The sequence below is a fragment of the Eschrichtius robustus genome, chromosome 4 (assembly GCF_028021215.1).
Source record: "Eschrichtius robustus isolate mEscRob2 chromosome 4, mEscRob2.pri, whole genome shotgun sequence".
NCBI lineage: Eukaryota > Metazoa > Chordata > Mammalia > Artiodactyla > Eschrichtiidae > Eschrichtius > Eschrichtius robustus.
In genome coordinates this window covers 99,479,585-99,507,122 of record NC_090827.1, presented here as the reverse complement: position 1 = coordinate 99,507,122, position 27,538 = coordinate 99,479,585, and the positions used below count along the sequence as shown (strand labels likewise).

General features: G+C 36.9%; 1 protein-coding gene across 2 annotated transcripts in view; it reads left to right on the top strand.

Annotated features, from left to right (window-relative positions):
- Positions 1-27,538, top strand: part of TBC1D19 (TBC1 domain family member 19) — a 160,147-nt gene that overhangs the window by 35,265 nt on the left and 97,344 nt on the right. For both annotated transcript variants that reach the window (XM_068542262.1, XM_068542261.1), the window contains one exon: positions 15,275-15,350. In XM_068542262.1, coding sequence (XP_068398363.1) covers positions 15,275-15,350 — 76 coding nt within the window. The remainder of the gene's footprint in view (positions 1-15,274; positions 15,351-27,538) is intronic.

The window sequence follows — 27,538 nt, the reverse complement described above, 5'->3', positions numbered from 1 at the left end:
CTGATCATTTTAAACTCAATTAACTTTTTTAAAAAAATTGGTGTCATTATTAAGAACATTAATGTTGTTATTTATCTGGATTTGTTCTCAGAGTCTGCTGAAGTGTACAGAACTATTTGTCATTACAAAAAATATAGATCCCAAATGTTAGCTTTTGTAGTTTATTTACTGTTCCATTATTCATCAGTTATTTATTTCTAGCACTATGCCACGCACTGGGAATATAGCATAGAACAATGAACACAATTTCTGCCTTCATGGAGTTTATAATCTAACAGAGTTCTTAACTCTTTTTTTCTTTTTTTTTTCCTGCTATCAATGTGTCTCTAGCATTCTCTAGTTTCTCACACTCCCATTTCCAATTTGCTCCTTCTAATCTGCTGTTAACTGGAAAATGAGATAACCCAGTTTACCAGAATTGTCTCTAAAACAAAGAGCTCAGATGAATGCTTGTGGATTTGTGCTTAGACACACGTTTTTAAAATTAGTATTTGCTTCTTTGGTTATTGCTATTTTCTGAGTTGGTTTTTGACCTCTTAAATAACATCACATATAAAATGCCATCTATTAACTAAAGTTGATTGTGATCATGCCTTTGGTTCTAGTCACCAAAGGAAAAGACATTTATCATGACAAGTAAGGTTTTAAATTTCCCCAAATGTAATAGAAATACTACGGGTTGATTAAACTAATATGGACATGGTGATTTATCTCTCTGCCTGTTAAAGTTTGTAACTTCAGTGTCTTTGTCTCTGATATGGGCAGAATAAAAGCATCTGCTGTGTATAATTCCAAATATTAGATTCTCATCTGAGGAGATATTACTGATGATTGCTATTTTTGTGGCATAATGCATTCCTGAAAATTGTTCTATAAGACAGAGTGCCTTTTTACTTGCTGGCAGGGACAGTATTTCATTCATGTCATATCTTTGATATCCTACATAATAGATGTTAAATAAATATTTTATTTTGAATATTTTTAATAACTTGTTGAGATATTTGAAGGAGCCCAATAATAGTACCTTTTTCCTCACTTGGGTTCTGAACAAATTGAGAAAATAAAATAAAACATAAAGGCAAATGGGGGATCAAAATCATACTTTTATTTGTGGTAAAGACTGGGTAGGAGGACATAGCTTAGTGCAAGAACAAAATAAGCTGTTTAACTGAACTCCAGGCTTAAATAGACTTAACCTTCTAGTTAAATAGCATTGGTGAGTGTGTTCCGCTTGTTCTTCCAAAATTTAAAAGTTGGAGAAGGCACTAAACCTCTTCTGTGGTGTAATGAGCAAAGCCCTGGAGAGAGGCCAAGAACGTTACAGTGAGGGAGCTCTTTTCATGTGGAAGGGCACGTCTGGAGTGGGGAAGAAGTGTTTCCTAACATAAGTCAGAAGAATAAAGTGGACTTAGCCTATTCTGTTGCATTTTTCATTGGCAAAAACCACGATGGATAAGTAAAGAAAGCAAAAGTGAAGTAGAAATATTTATTGTTAAGTAATTGGAACTGAAAAAAAAAATCCATACTCATTACTAATAGAAGTGTGGACAAGTGAGCTCTACAGATCACACATGGAATTTGCTCATGTCATTTTACTTATTTTAGCAAACATTCCAAATATTTTAGTCAGATTTTTATTTAACAAATAGAGCAGAAAAATTTCTGTATTCTGTTATTACATGAAACTTGTAACTGTAGCCCAGGTTAGTTCTTCCCACTTCAAAACTGCCTACTTTGTTTAACTATTATTGTGTTAATAACTACTTAATATTATGTTGATGATAATTTACATTGATTGAATGCTTATTTTATGTCCAGCACTGTGGTAAGCACTTTATAGGTGTTGCCTTGTATTAGGTAGTCTTTATAACCACCCTATGAAATAGAATTTATAATTATCATCATTTTACAGAGGAGAAAAATGAGTCTTAGACCACTTAAATAACTTGCTGAAGATCGTATAGCTAGTAAATGGCAGTGCTAGGGTTTCACCTCTAGCTGTCTGATTCTAAAGCCATACATTTTATTACATCTCACATATACAGTAAATCCCCTACATATGAACCTTCAAGTTGAGAACTTTCAAAGATGCGAACGTGCCTTTGCATGTCCAATCAAGTAAGTTAGTTCACGTGTCTGGCATACATTGTCACATGCATGCATCCTCTACAAGTGGTTGTGCTTTTGTGTACTTTACTCTACAGTACTGTATAGAGTACAGTAGTACAGTATCTTTATTTCAAGCTAGATCTGCAAAAGGACAACTTCATTGAACTCCTTGCTGTGCAACAAGAGGAGCTTTCTAATGAAGACCTGATGGAATTGGAGGCCCAGGGAAAGGACGAAGAGAGACAAGAGGAAGAAGAAATAACTGAAAAACCGAAGAGATTGACGACATAGAAAATGGCAATAGGATTTTCTTTATTTGAGGAGGCACTGTTAGTTTTTGAGGCACAGGACCCAAACATAGAATGGTACACGAAGGTTACAGCAGCCGTTCAGAATGCAATCCAGTGCTACCGTGTCATCTTCGATGAGAAAAAAAGAGCTACTACCCAGACATCACTGGATCCTTTTTTCAAGAGGGTAGATAGAATTGAATCCAGCAAGGAACCAGAACCTGTGCCATCAATGTCAGGCGTGAGTGAAATTGCACCTTGCCCTCCGTCTCCTATTGCTGATGATCCTTCAGCTCTACCATCTCCCACCTCCTCTCCCTCCTCCAGTCAGTAACTCTTCTTGCCTGTTCACTCGATGCCAGACCCTGTATGCCAGCTGTTGTACTGTACTACTGTACTTTTCAAGGTGCTGTACTGTTAAGATTAAAAATGTTTTCTTTATTTTTTATGTTTGTTTTTTATGTATTATTTGTATGAAAAGTATTATAAACCTATTACAGTTCGGAACAATATAGCTGATTGTATTAGTTGGGTAGCTAGGCTAACTTTGTTGCTCTTACGGACAAATTGGACTTACGAACGCACTCTCGGAATGGAACTCGTTCGTATGTAGGGGACTTACTGTATTTACATCTTGTTTCTTACCTAGATTAAAAGTGTTCTGAAACAAGAATTATGTCTTACATTTCTTTGAGTATCTCCTATAGCATCAAATAAATGACGCTGAGTCAGCAAGTAGTTACTGAGCCACCCACCAATGCTGGCACAAAATAAATATTTGTTGAATTGAGGAAACTTAGTGTAACTGTTAATCCTAAACTTACTGTAAAGATTTAAGAAAGTCATTACATTGAAAAGGTACCGATTTCTTTCTGTGTCCTATTCTTTACTGTATTTTGTGTAGAGTATTTTATAAAGAATTAGAAGACCTATTGTTTTCCCTTAAGGAAAATAAATTAAAGAAATATATAAACCTTTTTAAACCTTCCATATATGTATATATTATAGAAAAACATGTACTGTAGTCTACTGCTATAGTAGATATATGCACGTGTCTACCATACCTTGGAGAGGTATAAATGCTGAACTACAGTGGGCCCAAAATGGAAAGATTTTAGATAATGAGTACCTTACACTAGACCACAAGATTGGGTAAGTCTTTATAGACATTCACAGTGTTCTCTGGAAGAGTCCTCAGGTGGTAGACCTGGGCACCTCCAAAGTGTCCTAATCATGACTCTTCTTTGCCCTCTTAGTTGTTTGTTTGTTTGTTTTTTATCTTTATTGGAGTATAATTGCTTCACAATACTGTGTTAGTTTCTGTTGTACACCAAAGTGAATCAGCCATATGCATACACATGCCCCCATATCCCCTCCCTCTTGAGCCTCCCTCCCGTCCTCCCTATCCCACCCATCTAGGTCGTTGCAAAGCACCGAGCTGATCTCCCTGTGCTATGCTGCTGCTTCCCACTAGCTAACTATTTTACATTCGGTAGTGTATATATGTCGATGCTACTCTCATTTCGCCACAGCTTCCCCCTCCCACCCTGTGTCCTCAAGTCCATTCTCTATGTCTACCTCTTTATTCCTGCCCTGCAACTAGTTTCATCAGTACCATTTTTTTTTTTTTTTTTAGATTCCATATATATATGTGTTAGCACACGGTATTTGTTTTTCTCTTTCTGACTTACTTCACTCTGTATGACAGACTCTAGGTCCATCCACCTCACTACAAATAACTCAATTTCATTTCTTTTTATGGCTGAGTAATATTCCATTGTATACATGTGCCACATCCTCTCCATCCATTCATCTGTCGATGGACACAAAGGCTGCTTCCATGTCCTGGCTATTGCAAATAGAGCTGCTATGAACACTGTGGTACATGACTCTTTCCGAACTATGGTTTTCTCAGGGTATATGCCCAGTAGTGAGATTGCTGGGTCATATGGTAGTTCTGTTTTTAGTTTTTTAAGGAACCTCCATACTGTTTTCCATAGTGGTTGTAACAATTTACATTCCCACCAGCAGTGCAAGAGGGTTCCCTTTTCACCACAACCCTTCTAGCATTTATTGTTCCTAGATTTTTTGATGATGGCCATTCTGACCGTTATGAAGTGATACCTCATTGTGCTTTTGATTTACATTTCTCTAATAATTAATGATGTTGAGCATCTTTTCATGTGCCTCTTGGCCATCTGTATGTCTTCCTTGGTGAGTCTAGTTAAGTCTTCCGCCCATTTTTTAATTGTATTGTTTGATTTTTGACATTGAGCTACATGAGCTGTTTGTATATTTCGGAGATTAATCCTTGGTCTGTTGTTTCATTTGCAACTATTTTCTCCCATTCTGAGGGTTGTCTTTTTGTCTTACTTATGGTTTCCTTTGTCGTGCAACAGCTTTTAAGTTCAATTAAGTCCCATTTGTTTATTTCTGTGTTTATTTCTGTTATTCTAGGAGGTGGGTCAAAAAGATCTTGTTGTGGTTTATGTCAAAGTGTGTTTTTCCTATGTTTTCCTCTAAGAGTTTTATAGTGTCTGGTCTTACATTTAGGTCTTTAATCCATTATGAGTTTATTTTTGTGTATGGTGTTAGGTAGTGTTCTAATATCATTCTTTTACATGTAGCTGTCCAGTTTTCCCAGCACCACTTATTGAAGTGGCTGTCTTTTCCCCATTGTATGTTCTTTCCTCTTTCTCGTAAATTAGGTGACCATATGTGCGTGGGTTTATCTCTGGGCATTCTTTCCTGTACCATTGACCTATATTTCTGTTTTTGTGCCAGTACCATACTGTCTTGACTACTGTAGCTTTGTGGTATTGTTTAAATTCATGGAGCCTGATTCCTCCAACTCTGTTTTTCTTTCTCAAGATTGCTTTGGCTCTTCGGGGTCTTTTGTGTTTCCACATGAACTGTAAAATTTTTTGTTCTAATTCTGTGAAGAATGCCATTGGTAGTTTGATAGGGATTGCATTGAATCTGTAGATTGCTTTGGGTAGTATAGTCATTTTCAGAATATTGATTCTTCCAATCCAAGAGCATACTATATTTCTCCATCTGTTTATGTCATCTTTGATTTCTTCATCAGTGTTTTATAGTTTTCTGAGTACAGGTCTTTGGCCTCCTTAGGTAGGTTTATTCCTAGGTATTTTATTCTTTGTGCTGCAATGGTAAATGGGATTGTTTCCTTAATTTCTCGTTCTGATTTTTCATCGTTGGTGTATAGTAATGCAAGAGATTTCTGTGCATTAATTTTGTATCCTGCAACCTTACTGAATTCATTGATTAGTTCTAGTAGTTTTCTGGTGGCATCCTTAGGATTTTCTCTGTACTGTATCATGTCATCTGCAAAGAGTGACAGTTTTACTTCTTCTTTTCCAATTTGTATTCCTTTTATTTCTTTTTTTTCTCTGATTGCCATGGCAAAACTATGTTGAATAAGAGTGGCGGGAGTGGACATCCTTGTCTTGTTCCTGATCTTAGTGGAAATGGTTTCAGTTTTTCACCATTGAGAACGATGTTGGCTGTGGGTTTGTAAAATATGGACTTTATTATGTTGAGGTAGGTTCCCTCTATGCTCATTTTCTGGAGAGTTTTTATCAAATGGGTGTTGAATTTTGTCAAAAGCTTTTTCTTCATCTATTGAGATGATCATATGGTTTTTATTCCTAAATTTGTTAATGTGGTGTATCACATTGATTGATTTGCGTATACTGAAGAATCCTTGCATCCCTGGGATAAATCCCACTTGATCATGGTGTATGATCCTTTTAATGTGTTGTTGGATTCTGTTTGCTAGTATTTTGTTGAGGATTTTTGCGTCCATGTTCATCAGTGATATTGGCCTGTAATTTTCTTGTTTTGTGATATCTTTCTCTGGTTTTGATATCAGATTGATGGTAGCCTCGTAAAATGAGCTTGGAAGTGTTCCTTCCTCTGCAATGTTTTGGAAGAATTTGAGAAGGATCAGTGTTAGCTCTTCTCTAAATGTTTGATAGAATTCTCCTGTGAAGCCATCTGGTCCTGGACTTTTGTTTGTTGGAAGATTTTTAATTACAGTTTCAATTTCATTGCTTGTGATAGGTCTGTATATATTTTCGAATTCTTCCTGGTTCAGTCTTGGAAAATTGTACCTTTTCAAGAATTTGTCCATTTCCTCGTGGTTGTGCATTTTTTTGGCATATAGTTGTTTGTTGTACTCTCTTGAAATCCTTTGTGTTTCTGCGGTGTCAGTTGTGATTTCTCCTTTTTCCTTTCTAATTTTATTGATTTGCGTCCTCTCCCTTTTATTCTTGATGGGTCTGGCTAAGGGTTTATCAATTTTTATCTTCTCAAAGAACAAGCTTTTAGTGTTATTGATCTTTGCTATTGCTTTCTTCGTTTCTATTTCATTTATTTCTGCTCTGATCTTTATGATTTCTTTCCTTCTACTGACTTTGGGTTGTCTTTGTTCTTCTTTCTCTAGTTGTTTTAAGTGTAGGGTTAGATTGTTTACTTGAGATTTTTCTTATTTCTTGAGGTGAGATTGAATGGCTATAAACTTCCCTCTTAGAACTGCTTTTGCTGTGTCCCATAGGTTTTGTGTCATCGTGTTTTCATTGTCATTTGTTTCTATGTATTTTTAAATTTCTTCTTTGATTTCTTAGTGATCTCTTGGTTATTTAGTAGTGCACTATTTAGCCTCCATGTATTTGTCTTTCTTACAGTATTTTTTCCTGTAATAGATTTCCAATCTCATAGCATTGTGGTCAGAAAAGATGCTGGATACGATTTCAATTTCCTTAAATTTTCCGAGGCTGGATTTGTAACCCAAGATGTGATCTATCCTGGAGAATGTTCCATGTGCACTTGAGAAGAAAGTGTATTCTGCCACTTTTGGAGGGAATGGTCTATAAATATCAATTAAATCTATGTGGTCTATTGTGTCATTTAAAGCTTGTGTTTCCTTATTTATTTTCTGTTTGGATAATCTGTCCATTGGGGTAACAGGGGTGTTAAAGTCCCCTACTATTATTGTGTTACTGTCGATTTCTCCTTTCATGGTTGTTAGCATTTGCCTTATGTATTGAGGTGCTCCTCAATGTTTATTGGGTGCATAAACATTTATAATTGTTATATCTTCTTCTTGGATTGATCCATTGATCATTATGTAGTGTCCCTCCTTATCTCTTGTAACAATCTTTACTTTAAAGTCTATTTTATCTGATACGAGTATTGCTACTCCAGCTTTCTTTTGATTTCCATTTGCATGGAATATCTTTTTCCATCCCTTCACTTTCAGTCTGTATGTGTCCCTAGGTCTGAAGTGGGTCTCTTGTAGGCAGCATATATATTATGGGTCTTGTTTTTGTATCCATTCAGTCAGTCTGTGCTTTTTCGTTGTAGCATTTAATCCATTTACATTCAAGGTTATTATCGACATGTATGTTCCTATTACCATTTTCTTAATTGTTTTGGGTTTGTTTTTGTGGGTCTTTTTCTTCTATTGTGTTTCCCACCTAGAGAAGTTTCTTTAGCATTTGTTGTAAAGTTGGTTTGATGGTGCTGAATTCTCTTAGCTTTTGCTTGTCTGAAAAGGTTTTGACTTCTCCATCCAATCTGAAAGAGATCTTTGCTGGGTAGAGTAATCTTGGTTATAAGTTTTTCTCTTTCATCACTTTAAGTATATCTTGCCACTCCCTTCTGTCTTGCAGAGTTTCCGCTGAAAACTCAGCTGATAACCTTATGGAGATTCCTTTGTATGTTATATTTTGTTTTTCCCTTGCTGCTTTTAATATTTTTTCTTTGAATTTAATTTTTGTTAGTTTGATTAATATGTGTCTTGGTGTGTTTTTCCTAGGGTTTATCCTGAATGGGACTCTCTGTGCTTCCTGGACTTGGGTGACTATTTCATTTCCCATATTAGGGGAGTTTTTGACTATAATCTCTTCAAATATTTTCTCAGTCCCTTTCTTTTGCTCTTCTTCTTCTGGGACCCCTACATTCAAATGTTGGTGCGGTTAGTGTTGTCCCAGAGGTCTCTGAGATTATCTTCAGTTCTTTTCATTCTTTTTTCTTTATTCTGCTCCTCAGCAGTTATTTCCACCATTTTGTCTTCCAGCTCATTTATTCGTTCTTCTGCCTCAGTTATTCTGTTATTGATTCCTTCTAGTGTATTTTTCATTTCAGTTATTGTGTTGTTCATCTCTGTTTGTTCTTTAGTTCTTCTAGATCTTTGTTAAACATTTCTTGTATTTTGTCAATCTGTGCCTCCATTCTATTTCTGAGATTGTGATTCATCTTTTTTTAAAATTTTATTAAAAAAAATTTTTTTAACATCTTTATTGGAGTATAATTGCTTTACAATGGTGTGTTAGTTTCTGCTTTATAGCAAAGTGAATCAGCTATACATATACATGTATCCCCATGTCTCCTCCCTCTTGCATCTCCCTCTCACCCTCCCTATCCCACCCCTCTAGGTGGTCACAAAGCACTGAGCTGATCTCCCTGTGCTATACAGCTGCTTCCCACTAGCTATTTATTTTACATTTGGTAGTATATATAAGTCTATGCCACTCTCTCACTTCGTCCCAGCTTACCCTTCCCCCTCTGTGTGTCCTCAAGTCCATTCTCTATGTCTGCATCTTTATTCCTGTCCTGCCCCTAGGTTCTTCAGAACCATTTTGTTTTGTTTTGTTTTGTTTTTATATTACATATATATGTGTAAGCATATGGTATTTTTTTTTTCTCTTTCCGACCCACTCAACTCTGTATGATGGTCTCTAGGTCCATCCACCTCACTACAAATAACTCAATTTCATTTCTTTTATGGCTGAGTAATGTTCCATTTTATACATATGCCACATCCTCTCCATCCATTCATCTGTCAGTGGACACCCAGGCCGCTTCCATGTCCTGGATATTGCAAATAGAGCTTCAGTGAACATGGTGGTACATGACTCTTTCCGAACTATAGTTTTCTCAGGGTATATGCCCAGTAGTGGGATTGCTGGGTCATATGGTAGTTCTATTTTTAGATTTTTAAGGAACCTCCATACTGATCTCCATAGTAGCTGTATCAATTTACATTCCCACCAACAGTGCAAGAGGATTCCCTTTTCTCCACACCCTTTCCAGCATTTATTGTTTCTAGATTTTTTGATGATGGCCATTCTGACTGGTGTGAGGTGATACCTCATTGTAGTTTTGATTTGCATTTCTCTAATGATTAGTGATGTTGAGCATCCTTTCATGTGTTTGTTGGCAAGCTGTATATCTTCTTTGGTGAAATGTCTATTTAGGTCTCTTGCCCATATTTGGATTGGGTTGTTTGTTTTTTTGATATTGAGCTGCATGAGCTGCTTGTAAATTTGGAGATTAATCCTTTGTCAGTTGCTTCATTTGCAAATACTTTCTCCCATTCTGATGGTTGTCTTTTCATCTTGTTTATGGTTTCCTTTGCTGTGCAAAAGCTTTTAAGTTTCATTAGGTCTCATTTGTTTATTTTTGTTTTTATTTCCATTTCTCTAGGAGGTGGGTCAAAAAGGATCTTGTTGTGATTTATGTCATAGAGTGTTCTGCCTATGTTTTCCTCTAAGAGTTGGATAGTGTCTGGCCTTACATTTAGGTGTTTAATCCATTTTGAGTTTATTTTTGTGTATGGTGTTAGGGAGTGTTCTAATTTCATTCTTTTACATGTAGCTGTGCAGTTTTCCCAGCACCACTTATTGAAGAGGCTGTCTCTTCTCCATTGTATATTCTTGCCTCCTTTATCAAAAATAAGGTGACCATATGTGCGTGGGTTTATCTCTGGGCTTTCTACCCTGTTCCATTGATCTATATTTCTGTTTTTGTGCCAGTACCATACTCTCTTGATTACTATAGCTTTGTAGTATAGTCTGATGTCCAGGAGCCTGTTTTCTCCAGCTCTGTTTTTCTTTCTCAGGATTGCCTTGGCTATTCGGGGTCTTTTGTGTTTCCATACAAATTGTGAAAGTTTTTGTTCTAGTTCTTTGAAAAATGCCAGTGGTAGTTTGATAGGGATTGCATTGAATCTGTAGATTGCTTTTCGTAGTGTAGTCATTTTCACAATGTTGATTCTTCCAATCCAAGAACATGGTATATCTCTCCATCTGTTTGTATCATCTTTAATTCCTTTCTTCAGTGTCTTATAGTTTTCTGCATACAGATCTTTTGTCTCCTTAGATAGATTTATTCCTAGGTATTTTATTCTTTTCGTTGCAATGGTAAATGGGAGTGTTTCCTTAATTTCTCTTTCAGATTTTTCATCATTAGTGTATAGGAATGCAAGAGATTTCTGTGCATTAATTTTGTATCCTGCTATTTTACCAAATTCATTGATTAACTCTAGTAGTTTTCTGGTAGCATCTTTAGGATTCTCTATGTATAGTATCATGTCATCTGCAAACAGTGAAAGCTTTACTTCTTGTTTCCGATTTGGTTTCTTTTTATTTGTTTTTCTTCTCTGATTGCTGTGACTAAAACTTCCAAAACTATGTTGAATAATAGTGTTGAGAGTGGACAACCTTGTGTGTGATTCATCTCTACTGTTTTTTCTCTGAATTGTTTTTCAGGTAGATTGCCTATTTCCTCTTCATTTATTTGGTCTTGTAGGTTTTTACCTTGCTCCTTCATCTGTCACATATTTTTTTGCCATCTCTTTTTTTTTTTTTTTTTTTTTTGAGTGGCATTGTGTTTCTGTCTTACTGGTTGTTTGGCCTGAGGCTTCCAACACTGGAGTTTTTAGGCTGTTGGGTAGAGTTGCGTCTTGGTGCTGAGATGAGGACCTCTGTGAGAACTCACTCTGATGAATATTCCCTGGGGTCTGAGATTTTCTGTTAGTCCAGTGATTCGGACTCGGAGCTCCCACCGCAGGAGCTTGGGCCCAACGCCCGGCTCGTGAACCAAGATCCCACAAGCCACATGGGGTGGCAAAAAAAAAAAAAAAGAGAGAGAACTATAACCAAGTTAAAAAAAAATTAGACTAGGAAACTAACAGATATATTAGAAAGAATAAAAAAATAAAAATATAGATGAATCAACAACCAGAAGGTACAACAGTACCACAATAATAAAAAAGAGGAGGAGGGAAAAGAAAAAAAAAGGGGCAGGTGGGGAAGGCCTTGGCTCTGGAGGGTGGGACCTAAGCAAGGGCAAGTTTTGGGCAGTGGGCAGGGCCTATGCTTAGGACCCACAGGGCTGGAAAAGGCCCTGTGGGCTGTGGGAGGTGGGGCGTAGGCTCAACAGAACAGAAGGGGCCCAGTTACGCCCCCCACCCCTGGTCTCAGAGGGCGGTGGAACTCACCTGGGAGCCCAGCAGGCTTCCTAGGCCCAAGTGGGTGGGGCAAACACCCTCCTCTCCTCTCCTGTTCCTCCGGTTGCAGAGGGGCCCTCCCGCCTGCCTCTCCTTTTCTCCCCTCAGCCTCCTTCCTATGCCCCCAGGACCAATGTGGCCATGGGAAGTGGAGGCCCTTTGAGGGCAGGGGACTGGCTTTGGAGCTCAGCAGTCTCCCCGTGCCCAAGTCGGTGGGGCAAATGCCCTCAGCTCCTCCTCCACTCCTCCCTGAGGGCCCCTCCCACGTGCCTTTCCTGATCTCCCCATCCTCAGGGGCGCTGATCCTGTCTGGCCTCCACTTTTCCTCCCCCCTCAGTCCCCCGACGTCCTACCAGTTCACTTGGGGGTTCCTCCCATCTCCTTGGGCATTAGGGTCCTCCACCAGCGGCCGGCAGGGAACCTAATTATGGGGAGATGCTAACTCGGGGTCTTCCCACACTGCCATCTTGACTCCACCCTGCCCTCTTAGTTTTAAATATTACTATGTGCTTGTTATGTGTTATGTACAGAGCTAGGTGCTGGGATAGTGAACAAGCTAGGCAGATAGTCTTTGCTTTTTATGGAGCTTACATCCCAGTGGGGCACAGAGAATTTAAAGAGGCAATTATAGTACAATATAGTAAGCGCTATAATAGGGTAAGTACAAGGAGTACATAGGGAAGGCACCTAACTCAGATTGGGGATATCATGATGACTTATCACAGGAAATAATACTCAGACTGAGATCAAAAAGCTGAGCTGGATTTAGTCAGGGGAAGGGGTAGAGAAGAAAAGTGCTTTAGGCACGAGGGAACAACAGGTTCAGAGGTGTTTATAGGTGGAAAAGAATGCAGTATATTGGAGGAACAAAAGTCATACGGCAACAAAAGTTGGATGGTAGAGAGGAAAGGGGCATAGGAAAGGATTATGCTAGATCTGTAGGCAAGGATGTGCTTCTTACTCAAGGATTTGTAGACTGGATCCTAAAAGCATTTGGGTGCCATTTTAGGATTTTAAGCAAAGTAGTGACATAACCACATTTGCATTTTATTTATTCAACAATGTACTGGATATCTAGTATGTGCCAGACCTTATGCTAGACACTGGAAATACAATCACCGGTGAATAAGGAAGACACTGCTCCTGACTAACCACCAGGGAAGTTGGCAAATAGGTTGAAAATAGTGTGGAAGCAGGGGAGACTGCTTATGAATCTGTCAGATGAATGCAGGCGAGAAATGTTGGTTGCCACACAGTGTCAGTGGGGTAGAGATGATGAGTGGCATTTATGGGGATTTAGGGAGACAGGAAGAGGGAGGAGTCAAGAGTGATATGCAGGTTTCTGCATTGTTCCTATCTACTCACCCTCATCTCTTTGTATTACTAAATGTAAAATACGGGAGGACAGAGATTTTATTTTATTTTGTTTTATTCTGTTCTATTGTATTCTATTTCATTTTATTTTATTTTTTGGCTGCGCGATGTGGCATATGAGATCTTCCCCGATGAGGGATCGAACCCGTGCCCCCTCCATTGGGAGCATGGAGTCTTAACCACTGGACCTCCAGGGAAGTCCCAAGGACAGAGATTTTAACATGTTTTGTTCACTGCTGTATCTCTATTACCTTGAACTCTTAGTAGGTTCTCATTAAATATTTACAATTGAATAAATATCTAACTTTATTTTGGTTTAATATGAATGATTTGGGGTTGTCACTTCTTACCTTTTTTTTATGGATAAATTTCTTTGAGCATTAAATAACCCTTAAGATCATCAGTAAGTGCTCTCAAGTTTCAATCCTAAATTTCTAAGTTTTATCAGGTTTAGAAATAATTACCATTAAAATGGAAGAATTTTTAAGAGTTATATTTAATTATAAATCACATGTCTCTTTACAAATGATGTAGTGAGTGGTGTAAAATATATAGCTTTTAAACTATCTTGCATATGAGAAGAAATACTGAGGTATCTAGAGATTATCAATTTTTTTTTCACTTGTGAGTGGGGAAAGGTGATTTGTTTAGGTACATGGAATGCAGATTTTAGTAGAAAAAAAACAATTAGCCAGAAATAATCAGTTAGTGAAACTGTCTGGTGTCCCCCTTTGGATGTCCCCCTTTGGATGAGGAATTTCTTGAGAATTCAGTGTATGGTTCTTGATTGTTAGAACATGGTTGCTTTGCTGTAGGTACAAATTATATGATTAATTTCAATGGGAGCTATATGTTGTGAAAGAGATTGAAAACGCTAAGTAAATGTTAAATTGTTCTGTTCTCCTATTGCCTTCTCTATGATTTTATATCACTCTGTGCCTCAGTCATTACATTTCAACCATCCTGGCTTTTTCTGATTTTTAAACATTCCATATTTTCCCACCTCAGAGTCTTGTGCTTGCTGTCCTTTTACTTGGAATGTTCTTCCCCCAGATCTTTGAATGGTTGGCTCCTTTTCACTCATGTCTTGGTTCAAATATTAGCTTTTCTAGACACCTTCCCTGCCCTTCCAAATCACTTTTGACTCTATCCTGCTCTCATTTTCTCATGGTACTTATTACTATTTTATATTATTCTATTGATTTATTTGTTTTTATAAATATTGACTCTTTCTTCACTAGAATATTAGGTACATAAGAACAGGAGATAACTTTCTTAATCCTACCATATACTTAATACTTAGAATGGCTCAAATATTTGTTGAATAAATAAATCTGTTTTCTTAATAAAAAACAATACATTTTGAATATAAAATGTAATGTTACATAGAAAACATAATTTTTAAGACATTAAATTTTCAAAATTTTATTACATTTGTGAATTAATGTAGTATGTAATATATTAATACTAAAACATGGCTATTATAAAAGAGAGTATTTTTACTATCATTTCAATCCTATGGAAAAGGAAATTGGGAGAAATGAGAAAAGTTGATATATTAGTAAGTTAATGGACTTTTTTAGACTTCAGACTTTAAAAAATTTCTCTAAGTGTTATAGTAGTTACATACTAAAATTAACAGTTGTGAAAATTTTCATATGAGCACTTACAGAGCTAAATAATTTTAAAATTACCTAAATTTATGAATTCACTTTAACTTTTAACGAGTCATTAAATTGTTAATTTAAAACTACAATACTAGTAGGATAAGAATTAAAGTTTTATTAGGTTGTTGTACCTTGTGTAAACCCATAGAACTGCTAACAAATATCTATTTCACTTATATCATGGACTACAGAGGTAAGTAATTTCTAACCAGGCGAACTGATTAATTATTAAGAGTAATGTATATACTTTTCAATTCTTAGCATAAGGGAAAATTGTATCAAATACATAGCTCTGACTTCTTTTCCCCCTATATATGCTTTTGTGGTGCTTTTGTAGTTTTTCTTGCCTGCCTTCTGGTTTGTAAACCTTTTGAGGGCAGGGGCCTGTTTACCTGTATATAACCAGTACATGGCAGTGGGCTCTCAGGTCTGTGGTTGTTGAGTGAATAAATAAAAACATGCATTCTTTGTTAAAAAAAAAAAAAAGAGTAATGTACTCAGCTCCCTCTTTTTGTCCCCAGGTTTCCTTTACCCAGTCATCCTGCTGCACCTCCTGAACATCTTAAAGAACCTTTGGTATACATGAGGAAAGCACAGGTTGGCTACTATTCATTTTAATTTTATTTTTCCATACCAAGTTATATAATGCAGAGTGAAAGATCCTTATTAATATTAGGACTGTATTTATTATATGAAAGACTGGGTAAAGACCACTAAAGTGAGGTGAATAGTATTTGCATACTCTTTATTTTCAGTAACCAAGGATTGCACTTACTTAACTATAGTAATCTTGAAAATGTTGAGTAGAAGAAAAAAAAATCATGTACTATACTAGCCTAAAATTTAAAATATCATAAAAGTAAATATTATGAAACAATTTGTTCCTAATGTTCTGTGATATTAAAGGAATGAAATGGGAATGAACTGACTCACTCTTCCCTTAAAATTTTAGCTTTTGACACCAGTGTTACTGATACTATGTTTGAAACATTTGTTTTCACAGCAGGTTATACATACTAATTGTATTCTGTTACAGAACCCAAATGAACCTTGTATCTAAAATGCACTGAAAACAACTAAAAGTCACTTTAAAAGCATAAAATAAAATAACTTTAACAGAAAAACTGTAAAAAGCTGTTAAAGTAGGAACTTAACAAGTTCTGTCACATGCCCCTAATTCTTTTAGCTGGCCTTTGCCTTGGCCCTATGTGGTCTACCTGCCTGTGAGGTGGCACTATTCATGCGCCTTCCTCACAGTGCTGGGGACTCTCTAACTGCCACAGCTGAGGCATTTAATGGACCTCATAAGTCAACCTTCTTTCTCCATCATAGTCTCAGAAATTATTATGAAAATTTTCAGATACACCCCAAAGAACTCCAGTGAACCCGTCACCCAGCTTCAACAGTTATCATAGTAGCTCTGCTGCTCCTGAGAAGTGTTCTGCTTGCTTTGAGTTACCATGCTCCACAGTGGTAGATGTTAGGCAGGTTTTTCTTTTTCTGCTTTTATTTTCATTTTAAAAACCCTCAAAATTAGAGGGTGAAAGGAAGCAATATAAACAAAAAACATGGAGATATTTGAGGGAATATGTAATATGTTTCTATCTCTAGGTGGTACTTTAGGGCTAGCAATCAGACAGTATTTATTATCGATGTGTCATAAATCATAATCATCACATGATACACGTACGAAGTAATTGGTCTTTTGTTGTAAAGATATAAACTCAAGAAAATAAAACTAAATGCTTGGGTCTACGTATTTTTTGGCAAAATTTGAAAATTTCTGAAAGTTTTAGAGAAAGTATCAGTTTTAGCGTAAGTATAAAAAACAAAACACAAAAGTTGGTTTCCTATTAAGACTGAAGAGATACAGAGATAAATAACAGGTCTGTTCTTAAAGCCTACTGCTAGTTGCTGAGACTATATATGAATGGTAAATATATGTATTGTGTATACGTATGGTACTCCTCTCTTTTCTCTCCAGGCTTACCTGCTAGATCCAGAGTTGGCATGCTACAGCCCATGGGCCAGATCTACCCTGCCACCTGTTTTGTATGGGTAGCAAGCTAGGAATTTTATTATTTTTTTTAACATTTTCAACTGGTTGAAAAATCAAAAGAAGAATAATATTTTGTGACCCATGAAACTTATAGGAATTAATAAAATATGTTTTATTGGAAAAATAGTCATGCTCCTTTATTTACATATTGGCTATGTCTGCTTTTGCACTACTATGTCAGACTTAAATAGTTGCTTTAGAGATGTTATGACCTGGAAAGCTTAAATTTTTTACTATCTGCCTTTTTATAGAAAGTTTGTAGATTCCTGACTAAATTAGTCCCTTTAAGAGCGGGGACTGTGCTTTTAATCCTCAGCATCTTAGCATAGTACCTAGCCCACAGAACACTCTCAGGAAATGTATGCTGAAATACAGTTGACTCTAGAACAACGTGGGTTTGAACTGCATGAATCCACTAATATGTGGATCTTTTTCAATGCTAAATACTACAGTACTACACTAACCTGGGCTGGTTGAATTTGCAGATGCAGAACCACAGGAATGGAGGGCCAACTGTTAAGATATACTCGAATTTTCCACTGTGTGGAGTGTTAGCATCCCTAACCTCCGAGATGTTCAAGGGTCAACTGTAATTGATTCTGTTTTGTTTGTTTGTTTGTTTGAAATTCAAGAATTTTTTATTATTTATCAAAGTAAGGGAAGTGACATTTTTACAGTCTTTTTATGTGGGTTTCTAAATCTGCAAGACTGAAGATTTTTGTTGTTGTAATTTTTTTTTTTTAAACATCTTTATTGGGGTATAATTGCTTTACAATGGTGTGTTAGTTTCTGCTTTATAACAAAGTGAATCAGTTATACATATACATATGTTCCCATATCTCTTCCCTCTTGCATCTCCCTCCCTCCCACCCTCCCTATCCCACCCCTCTGGGTGGTCACCAAGCACTGAGCTGATCTCCCTGTGCTATGTGGCTGCTTCCCACTAGCTCTCTGTTTTACATTTGGTAGTGTATATATGTCCATGCCACTCTTTCACTTTGTCCCAGCTTACCCTTCCCTCTCCCTGTGTCCTCAAGTCCACTCTCTACGTCTGTGTCTTTATTCCTGTCCTGCCCCTAGGTCATCAGAACCTTTTTTTTTTTTTTTTTTTTTTTGATTCCATATATATGTGTTAGAATACGGTATTTGTCTTTCTCTTTCTGACTTACTTCACTCTGTATGACAGACTCTAGGTCCATCCACCTCACTATAAATAGCTCAACTTTGTTTCTTTTTATGGCTGAGTAATATTCCATTGTGTACATGTGCCACATCCTCTCCATCCATTCATCTGTTGATGGACACAAAGGCTGCTTCCATGTCCTGGCTATTGCAAATAGAGCTGCAGTGAACATTATGGTACATGACTCTTTTTGAATTATGCTTTTCTAATGGTTTATGCCCAGTAGTGGGATTGCTGGGTCATATGGTAGTTCTGTTTTTAGTCTTTTAAGGAACCTCCATACTGTTCTCCATAGTGGCTGTATCAATTTACATTCCCACCAACAGTGCAAAAGGGTTCCCTTTTCTCCACACCCTCTCCAGCATTTATTTATTTTTTTACTTTATTTTTATATTTATTTTTGGCTGTGTTGGGTCTTCGTTTCTGTGTGAGGGCTTCCTCTAGTTGCGGCAAGCGGGGGCCACTCTTCATCGCAGTGCGCGGGCCTCTTCACTATCGCGGCCTCTCTTGTTGCGGAGCACAGGCTCCAGATGCGCAGGCTCAGTAGTTGTGGCTCACGGGCCTAGTTGCTCCGCGGCATGTGGGATCTTCCCAGACCAGGGCTCGAACCCGTGTCCCCTGCATTAGCAGGCAGATTCTCAACTACTGCGCCACCAGGGAAGCCCTCCAGCATTTATTGTCTGTAGATTTTTTGATGATGGCCATTCTGACCGTTATGAGGTGATACCTCATTGTGCTTTTGATCTGCATTTCTTTAATGATTAGTGATGTTGAGCATCCTTTCATGTGTTTGTTGGCAATCTGTATATCTTCTTTGGAGAAATGTCTATTTAGGTCTCTTGCCCATTTTTGGACTGGGTTGTTTGTTTTTTTGATATTGAGCTGCATGAACTGCTTGTACATTTTGGAGATTAATCCTTTGTCAGTTGCTTCGTTTGCAAATATTCTCTCCCACTCTGAGGGCTGCCTTTTCGTCTTGTTTATGGTTACCTTTGCTGTGCAAGAGCTTTTAAGTTTCATTAGGTCCCATTTGTTTATTTTTGTTTTTATTTCCATTTCTCTAGGAGGTGGGTCAAAAAGAATCTTGCTGTGATTTATGTCATAGAGTGTTATGCCTATGTTTTCCTCTAAGAGTTATATAGTGTCTGGCCTTACATTTAGGTCTTTAATCCATTTTGCATTTATATTTGTATACGGTGTTAGCGAGTGTTCTAATTTCATTCTTTTACATGTAGCTGTCCCGTTTTCCCAGCAGCACTTATTGAAGAGGCTGTCTTTTCTCCATTGTATAGTCTCGCCTCCTTTATCAAAGATAGGGTGAGCATATGTGCATGGGTTTATCTCTGGGCTTTCTACCCTGTTCCATTGATCTATATTTCTGTTTTTGTGCCAGTACCATACTCTCTTGATTACTATAGCTTTGTAGTATAGTCTGATGTCAGGGAGCCTGATTCCTTCAGCTCTGTTTTTCTTTCTCAAGATTGCTTTGGCTATTCGGGGTCTTTGTTTTTCCATACAAATTGTGAAATTTTTTGTTCTAGTTCTGTGAAAAATGCCATTGGTAGTTTGACAGGGATTGCATTGAATCTGTAGATTGCTTTGGGTAGTAGAGTCATTTTCACAATGTTGATTCTTCCAATCCAAGAACATGGTATATCTCTCCATCTGTTTGTATCATTTTTAATTTCTTTCATCAGTGTCTTGTAGTTTTCTGCATACAGGTCTTTTGTCTCCTTAGGTAGGTTTATTCCTAGGCATTTTATTCTTTTTGTTGCAGTGGTAAATGGGAGTGTTTCCTTAATTTTCTTTCAGGTTTTTCATCATTAGTGTATAGGAATGCAAGAGATTGCTGTGCATTAATTCTGTATACTGCTACTTTACCACATTCATTGAGTAGCTCTGGTAGTTTCCTGGTAGCATCTTTAGGATTCTCTATGTATAGTATCATGTCATCTGCAAAGTGACAGTTTTAATTCTTCTTTTCTGATTTGGATTCCTTTTATTTCTTTGTCTTCTCTGATTGCTGTGGCTAAAACTTCCAAAACTATGTTGAATAAAAGTGGTGAGAGTGGGCAACCTTGTCTTGTTCCTGATCTTAGAGGAAATGGTTTCAGTTTTTCACCATTGAGAATGATGTTGGCTGTGGGTTTGTCATATATGGCCTTTATTATTTTGAGATAGGTTCCCTCTATTCCTACTTTCTGGAGAGTTTTTATCATAAATGGGTGTTGAATTTGTCGAAAGGATTTTCTGCGTCTATTGAGATTATCATATGGTTTTTATCCTTCAGTTTGTTAATATGGTGTATCACACTGATCGATTTGTGTATATTGAAGAATCCTTGCATTCCTGGGATAAACGCCACTTGATCATGGTGTATGATCCTTTTAATGTGCTGTTGGATTCTGTTTGCTAGTTTTTTGTTGAGGTTTTTTGCATCTATGTTCATCAGTGATATTGGCCTGTAGTTTTCTTTTTTTGTGACATCTTTATCTGGTTTTGGTATCAGCGTGATTGTGGCCTCCTAGAATGAGTTTGGGAGTGTTCTTCCCTCTGCTATATTTTGGAAGACTTTGAGAAGGATAGGTGTTAGCTCTTCTCTAAATGTATAATAGAATTCGCCTGTGAAGCCATCTGGTCGTGGGCTTTTGTTTCTTGGAAGATTTTTAATCACAGTTTCAATTTCAGTGCTTGTGATTGGTCTGTTTACATTTTCTAATTCTTCCTGGTTCAGTCTTGGAAAATTGTACCTTTCCAAGAATTTGTCCATTTCCTTGTGGTTGTCCATTTTATTGGCATATGGTTGCTTGTTGTAATCTCTCATGATCCTTTGTATTTCTGCAGTGTCAGTTGTTACTTCTCCTTTTTCATTTTCTTATTCTATTGTTTTGAGTCTTCTCCCTTTTTTTCCTGTTGAGTCTGGCTAATGGTTTATCATTTTGTTTATCTTCTCAAAGAACCAGCTTTTAGTTTTATTGATCTTTGCTATTGTTTCCTTCATTTCTTTTTCATTGATTTCTGATCTGGTCTTTATGATTTCTTTCCTTCTGCTAACTTTGGGGGTTTTTTGTTCTTCTTTCTCTAATTGCTTTAGGTGTAAGTTTAGGTTGTTTACTTGAGATGTTTCTTGTTTCTTGAGGTAGGATTGTATTGCTATAAACTTCCCTCTTAGAACTGCTTTTGCTGCATCCCACTGGTTTTGGGTCGTCGTGTTTTCATTGTCATTTGTTTCTAGGTATTTTTTGATTTCCTCTTTGATTTCTTCTGTGATCTCTTGGTTATTTAGTAGCATATTGTTTAGCCTCCATGTGTTTCTATTTTTTAGCTTTTTTTTTCCTGTAAGTGATATCTAGTCTCATAGAGTTGTGGTCGGAAAAGATACTTGATATGATTTCAATTTTCTTAAATTTACCAAGGCTTGATTTGTGACCCAAGATATGATCTATCCTCGGGAATGTTCCATGAGCACTTGAGAAGAATGTGTATTCTGTTGTTTTTGGATGGAATGTCCTATAAATATCAGTTAAGTCCATCTTGTTTAGTGTGTCATGTAAAGCTTGTGTTTCCTTATTTATTTTCATTTTGGATGATCTGTCCATTGGTGAAAGTGGGGTGTGAAAGTCCCCTACTATGATTGTGTTACTGTCGATTTCCCCTTTTATGGCTGTTAGCATTTGCCTTATATATTGAGGTGCTCCTATGTTTGCTGCATAAATATTTACAATTGTTATATCTTCTTCTTGGATTGATCCCTTGATCATTATGTAGTGTCCTTCTTTGTCTCTTGTCATAGTCTTTATTTTAAAGTCTATATTGTCTGATATGAGAATTGCTACTCCAGCTTTCTTTTGATTTCCATTTGCATGGAATGTCTTTTTCCATCCTCTCACTTTCAATCTATATGTGTCCCTAGGTCTGAAGTGGGTCTCTTGTAGGCAGCATATATACAGGTCTTGTTTTTGTATCCATTCAGCCAGTCTATGTCTTTTGGTTGGAGCATTTAATCCATTTACATTTAAGGTATTATCGATATGTATGTTCCTATTACCATTTTCTCAATTGTTTTGGGTTTGTTTTTGTAGGTCATTTCCTTCTCTTGTGTTTCCTGCCCAGAGAAGTTCCTTTAGGATTTGTTGTAAAGCTGGTTTGGTAGTGCTGAATTCTCTTTTGCTTGTCTGTAAAGGTTTTAATTTCTCTGTTGAATCTGAATGAGATCCTTGCTGGGTAGAGTAATCTTGGTTGTAGATTTTTCCCTTTCATCACTTTAAATATGTCCTGCCACTCCCTTCTGGCTTGCAGAGTTCCTGTTGGTTCGTAATTCCCATTGTTTTTGGTGTCTGCTCACAGTGGGTGAGGTTGGTTCAGTGAGTTGTGTAGGCTTCCTGGTGGAGGGGACTGGTGCCTGTGTTCTGGTGGGTGGGGCTTTATCTTGTCTTTCTGGTGGGCAGGACTACATCCAGTGGTGTGTTTTGGAGTGTCTGTGAACTTAGTATGATTTTAGGCAGCCTCTCTGCTAATGGGTGGGGTTGTGTTCCTGTCTTGTTAGTTGTTTGGCATGGGGCGTCCAGCACTGGAACTTGCTGGCCGTTGGGTGGAGCTGGGTCTTAGCATTGAGATGGAGATCTCTGGGAGAGCTCTCGCTGATTGATATTACATGGGGCTGGGAGGTCTCTTCTGGTCCAATGTCCTGAACTCAGCTCTCCCACCTCAGAGGCTCAGGCCTGACATGGCCTGGAGCACCAAGACCCTGTCAGCCACACAGCTCAGAAGAAAAGGGAGGAAAAAAAGAAAAATAAATTTTAAAAAAATAAATAAATAAGTAAAATTATTAAAATAAATAATAATTTAAAAAAAGAGAGTAACCAAACCAATAAACAAATCTACCAATGATAACAAGCACTAAAAACTAAACTAAGATAAACATAAAAATCAGAACAAGTCAGTCGCAGACAGTAAACCCCAAGTCTACAGTTGCTCCCAAAGTCCACTGCCTCAATTTTGGGATGTCGTCTATTCAGGCATTCCACAGATTCAGGGTACCTCAAGTTGATTGTGGGGATTTAATCTGCTGCTCCTGAGGCTGCATGGAGAAATTTCCCTTTCTCTTCTTTGTTCGCAGAACTCCTGGGGTTCAGCTTTGGTTTTGGCCCCCTGTCTGTGTGTGGGTCGCCCTCAGGCATCTGTTCCTGCCCAGACAGGACAGGGTTAAAACAGTGGCTGATTAGGGGGCTCTGACTCATTCAGGCCTTTTGGGAAGTCTGAGGTCTTCTGCCAGTGTTCAGCAGGTGTTCTGTAGGAGTTGTTCCACATGTAGATATATTTTTGATATATTTGTGGGGAGGAAGGTGATCTCCACATCTTACTCCCCTGCCATCTTGAAGGTCCCTCACTACTAACTTTTATAACTACCAACTTTCAATCTGTCTTTCTCCTTATGTACCCTCAATACTATTAACTTTAACCTCAAGCAGATGAACCCTTATAATGTATCTCACTGCCTTCTAACAAACCTTCAGTGATTGCCAATTGCCTAACAAATGAAGTTTCTACTCCACAGCCCACCATTTAAGAGTTTTTACTATCTGTCCCCAGCTGCTCCTTCCACTTTATCAGTCTCTGCTGTCTTATAACTGCCGTTTGTGCCCTTCCAAGTGAATCATTTTGCCTTTCCTCTTGCATCTTTAACACTTACTTTGTTTTCCTGTCATGGAAAGCCCTCTGCCTGCTTTACATTATGTAAATCCCATCTATTTTGTGTCAACTCAGATGGCATCTCTTCTCTGACGTTGTTATTACCCTTGTTGAAAAGGATCTCTCCCTCTTTTGGACTCTTGTAGCACACTGTCATTTTATGGCCTTCATTCACAAATTGCATTCTATTATAGTAATTTCTGTACGCATCTTTCTATCTTTTCCTATAAGCCTCTGGAAAGCAGTAACAATTTTAAAAAGACTTTTGTGTAGCTGTTACCTAGTATACTGACCTTTATGTAGCAGGAATTTAGTTAGGTTTATAATGAATCAATAAGTAAAGGCATTTACCATCCTTTCTAGCAATTATTACAATACTTATTTAAAAGCTATTTACTGAATGCCTACGAGTGGAAGACACTCTGCTATGTGCTGTGAAGATTCAGAAATAAATTAGATACAGATTCTGCCTTCAGGTAACTTCATGATTTAATAATTGAAATAAGACTTGGACATATGTACTGATAACATAAGGTAGAAAGTGCTGTGTGCTATAGGGAAGATGGCTAGGAAGCTTTCTGGGCTGATGAGGGGAAGAGGCTCCTTATACTGCATCAGCATTTTCCAGAGTGTTTTATGCTGAATCCTAGCCCTGAGAGATGCTCCGTAAAAGGGGGTTCCAGGGACAAATAAGTTTGGGGATGGAAGCACACATTGCCTTCCTCTTGGTGAATCACAATTTATTATTTTTAGTGGATTTGATTTTTTACAAGAGTTTTAGATTTACAGAAAAATTGAGAAGACAGTACAGAGAGTTCCCATGGAACCCGTACCCAGTTTCCCTATTAACATCTTACATTACTATGGTACATTTGTTACACTTAGTGAACTAATATTAATACAGTATTAATAACTAAAGTTCATACTTTATTCAGATTTCCTTAGTTTTAACCTCATATCCTTTTTCTGTTTTAGGATTCCATCCAGGATACCAAATTACATTTGGTTGTCATGTCTCCTTAGGCTCCTCTTGGCTATGACAGTTTCTCAGACTTTCCTTGTTTTTGATGACCTTGACAGTTTTGAGAAGTACTGGTCAGGTATTTTGTAGAATATCCCTCTCTTGGAATTTGTCTGATGTTTTTCTCATTATTAGACTAGGGTTGTGGGTTTTTTGGAGGAAGATCACAGATATAAAATGCCATTTATATTCATTAAATTATATCATGGTATATACTATCAATATGATATATCACTGTTGATGTTGACCTTGATTGCCTGATTGAGGTATTATTTGTGAGGTTTTTCCACTGTAAAGCTACTCTTCCCCCCTCCCCCCCCCCCCTTTGTATGTATACTGTACCCTCTGGAAGGAAGTCATGGTCCACACTTGAGGAGAAGTTACATTCCACCTCCCTGAGGGGGCGGGTATCTACAGAAATTATTTGGAATTCTTCTGCATGGAAGAGTTGTCTCCTCTCCCCCATTTATTTATTTTTTCAATCATTTATTTTTATCAGTAGGGACTCATGGATATTTATTTTATACTTTTTTAAAATCTAATACTCCTTAATTTTGTTGCTTACAATTTCTTTTGGCATGTTAACAGCTCAGAGAGGTTCTGCAATAAAGAAACTGTTTAATTTTTATTTAATCTAGTGTTGTTCAAACTTATGTAATCTATTTCCATGTAAAATACTTTGGGAACTATTTTGCTACCCCTTTCACAGAAAGCAATATTTGAAGAAACTTATATGCAGTGTGATAAATATAAGTGCATAAGTTTTCTTGTGAAATAATAGTAGTAAGCACATAGAGCTCTAATTATGTGCCAGGTACCATTCTAGTGCTTTACAAGTATTCACTCATTTAATATTTATGCTGACTCTATGAAATGAGTTACTCTTACGGTCTTAGATAGGGCCAACTTTACCAAACTACTAAGTGGAAGACCTGGAATTTGAATCTGGACAGCCACTCCAGAATCTACACTACCTGTTGATATTCAGCCTATTTCTGTATCCAGTCCAGAAATGCTCAGACAAACTCAAGGTGTGCTGCGTGGTTGAATTTATCCTATTCACTGTCAATCCAGTAACCTTAGCAAAAATGAGAATTTTGCTAGTTTTATATTACTTCAATTCACATCCCCTTCCTAATTGGTCTTTCTGCCTTCTGTATTGTCACTCCATTTCTTAAAACTTCTAAGACTTTTAGGATAGAGCTCCAATTCCTTACTTTTGCTTAAAAGACTATAAATGATCTTGCCCCTTTTTACTGTTCAAGTCTCATCTTTTGCCTCCTCACACTGTCCCTCCCCCTACTGCCACTCCCATGCCCAATTCCACACACATATACGTTCTCTCTCTCTAATCATACTGGATCTCCTCAGTTGTTCCCCAGCAGGAGAACCTGTGCTCATGCTGTTGCTTCTACCCAAAACTGCCTACCCTCAAATCCCACATATTTTTGGCTAACTTCTGCATATTCTTCAGGTCCTGTGTTAGATGATAGTTTCTTTAGGAAGGACTTCTGACCCTTAGTTCTCAGATACTCAGATATTTATCCTGTTTCTCCAGTCTTCCACATGGGAGGCACGCTATACTTCCCACCACAATACTTGGGTTGTCTGTATCATCACTAGATTCTGTAGAGCAGGGCCAGTGTCTCTCTTTTCACAATTGTATCTGCAACATCTGGCATAGTGCCTAGCCCATGGTAGATGCTCAATAGATATTTTTTTAAAATAATGAATGATTGAATAATCAAAAACTGCAAAGTATTCCCTTTTAGAAAATATTCATACCCTTATCCCTAGTAATTTCATTTCTCAGATTAGAGAAACACAGAAATTCATGTTCATGATAATAGTAAAACATTTTAAAGCATCTAAATGAACAGCAATAGGGCCTGCTTAAATATAACATGGAAACTCCAAAAGACAATGTTATACAGGCATCAGAAATGACATTTTTGAAGAAATATAATGACATGGGAAATTGCATATGATATAATCTTAAATGGAAAAGCAAACTATAAAAACAAAATAATTCTACTTTAATTAAATGTATATATATGCGTATGTATATTCATACACACATATACATCTCAATTGTACACATACATGCGTAGAAAAAAATGAAGAGAATAAAATGGTAACAGTGGTTATTTTGGCTGATTGAAATCTATGAGTGCTTATTTATTATTTTATTCTTTACATATTATTGTTTTTCCAACTATCTTGAATAAATGTGTTACTTTTATAATTAGAGAATTACTAAAACCTTTTTCCATTAGATAGCTGGATGATTATTATTTTGTTTTACTTTATTCTTTTCAGGGTGAAAAAAGTAATTTTAAACTTTATAATTTCATAGTTGTTTGCATGTTATATATTTATTATATATTGTTTAATGACTTCTTATTTATTTTCATTATTATGAAAAAGTAGCAAGGTGATAGTTAATACCCATTTAAAGATTTCAATACAGTTGCAGTTCTTTTGCGAATCTTTTGCCTCTCGTGGCTTAGAAACTACTGTATTTATAAAACTCTTGAAATACTTTGAGTTAATACCATAGATTCCAATTATTAGGGAAACTGATTAGAATGCAACAATAATTTCATTTAGAGAGGATATGGGTTTAGGTAAAAGGTAATATCTTCCTATTTAAACATTTTAAATGTAAAATGCCATTCATTTTCCTTTTAAACAACATTTTAGAAGATCTTTATTTTATAAGTCTTTGGAGTAGAAACTATTACTTTCTTCTTATTTTGTATTAATGCACTGTCATTTTTCAATAACTTATTTGCTACTTCTACTTTTTTTTGGTGCTAGGTACACACTGA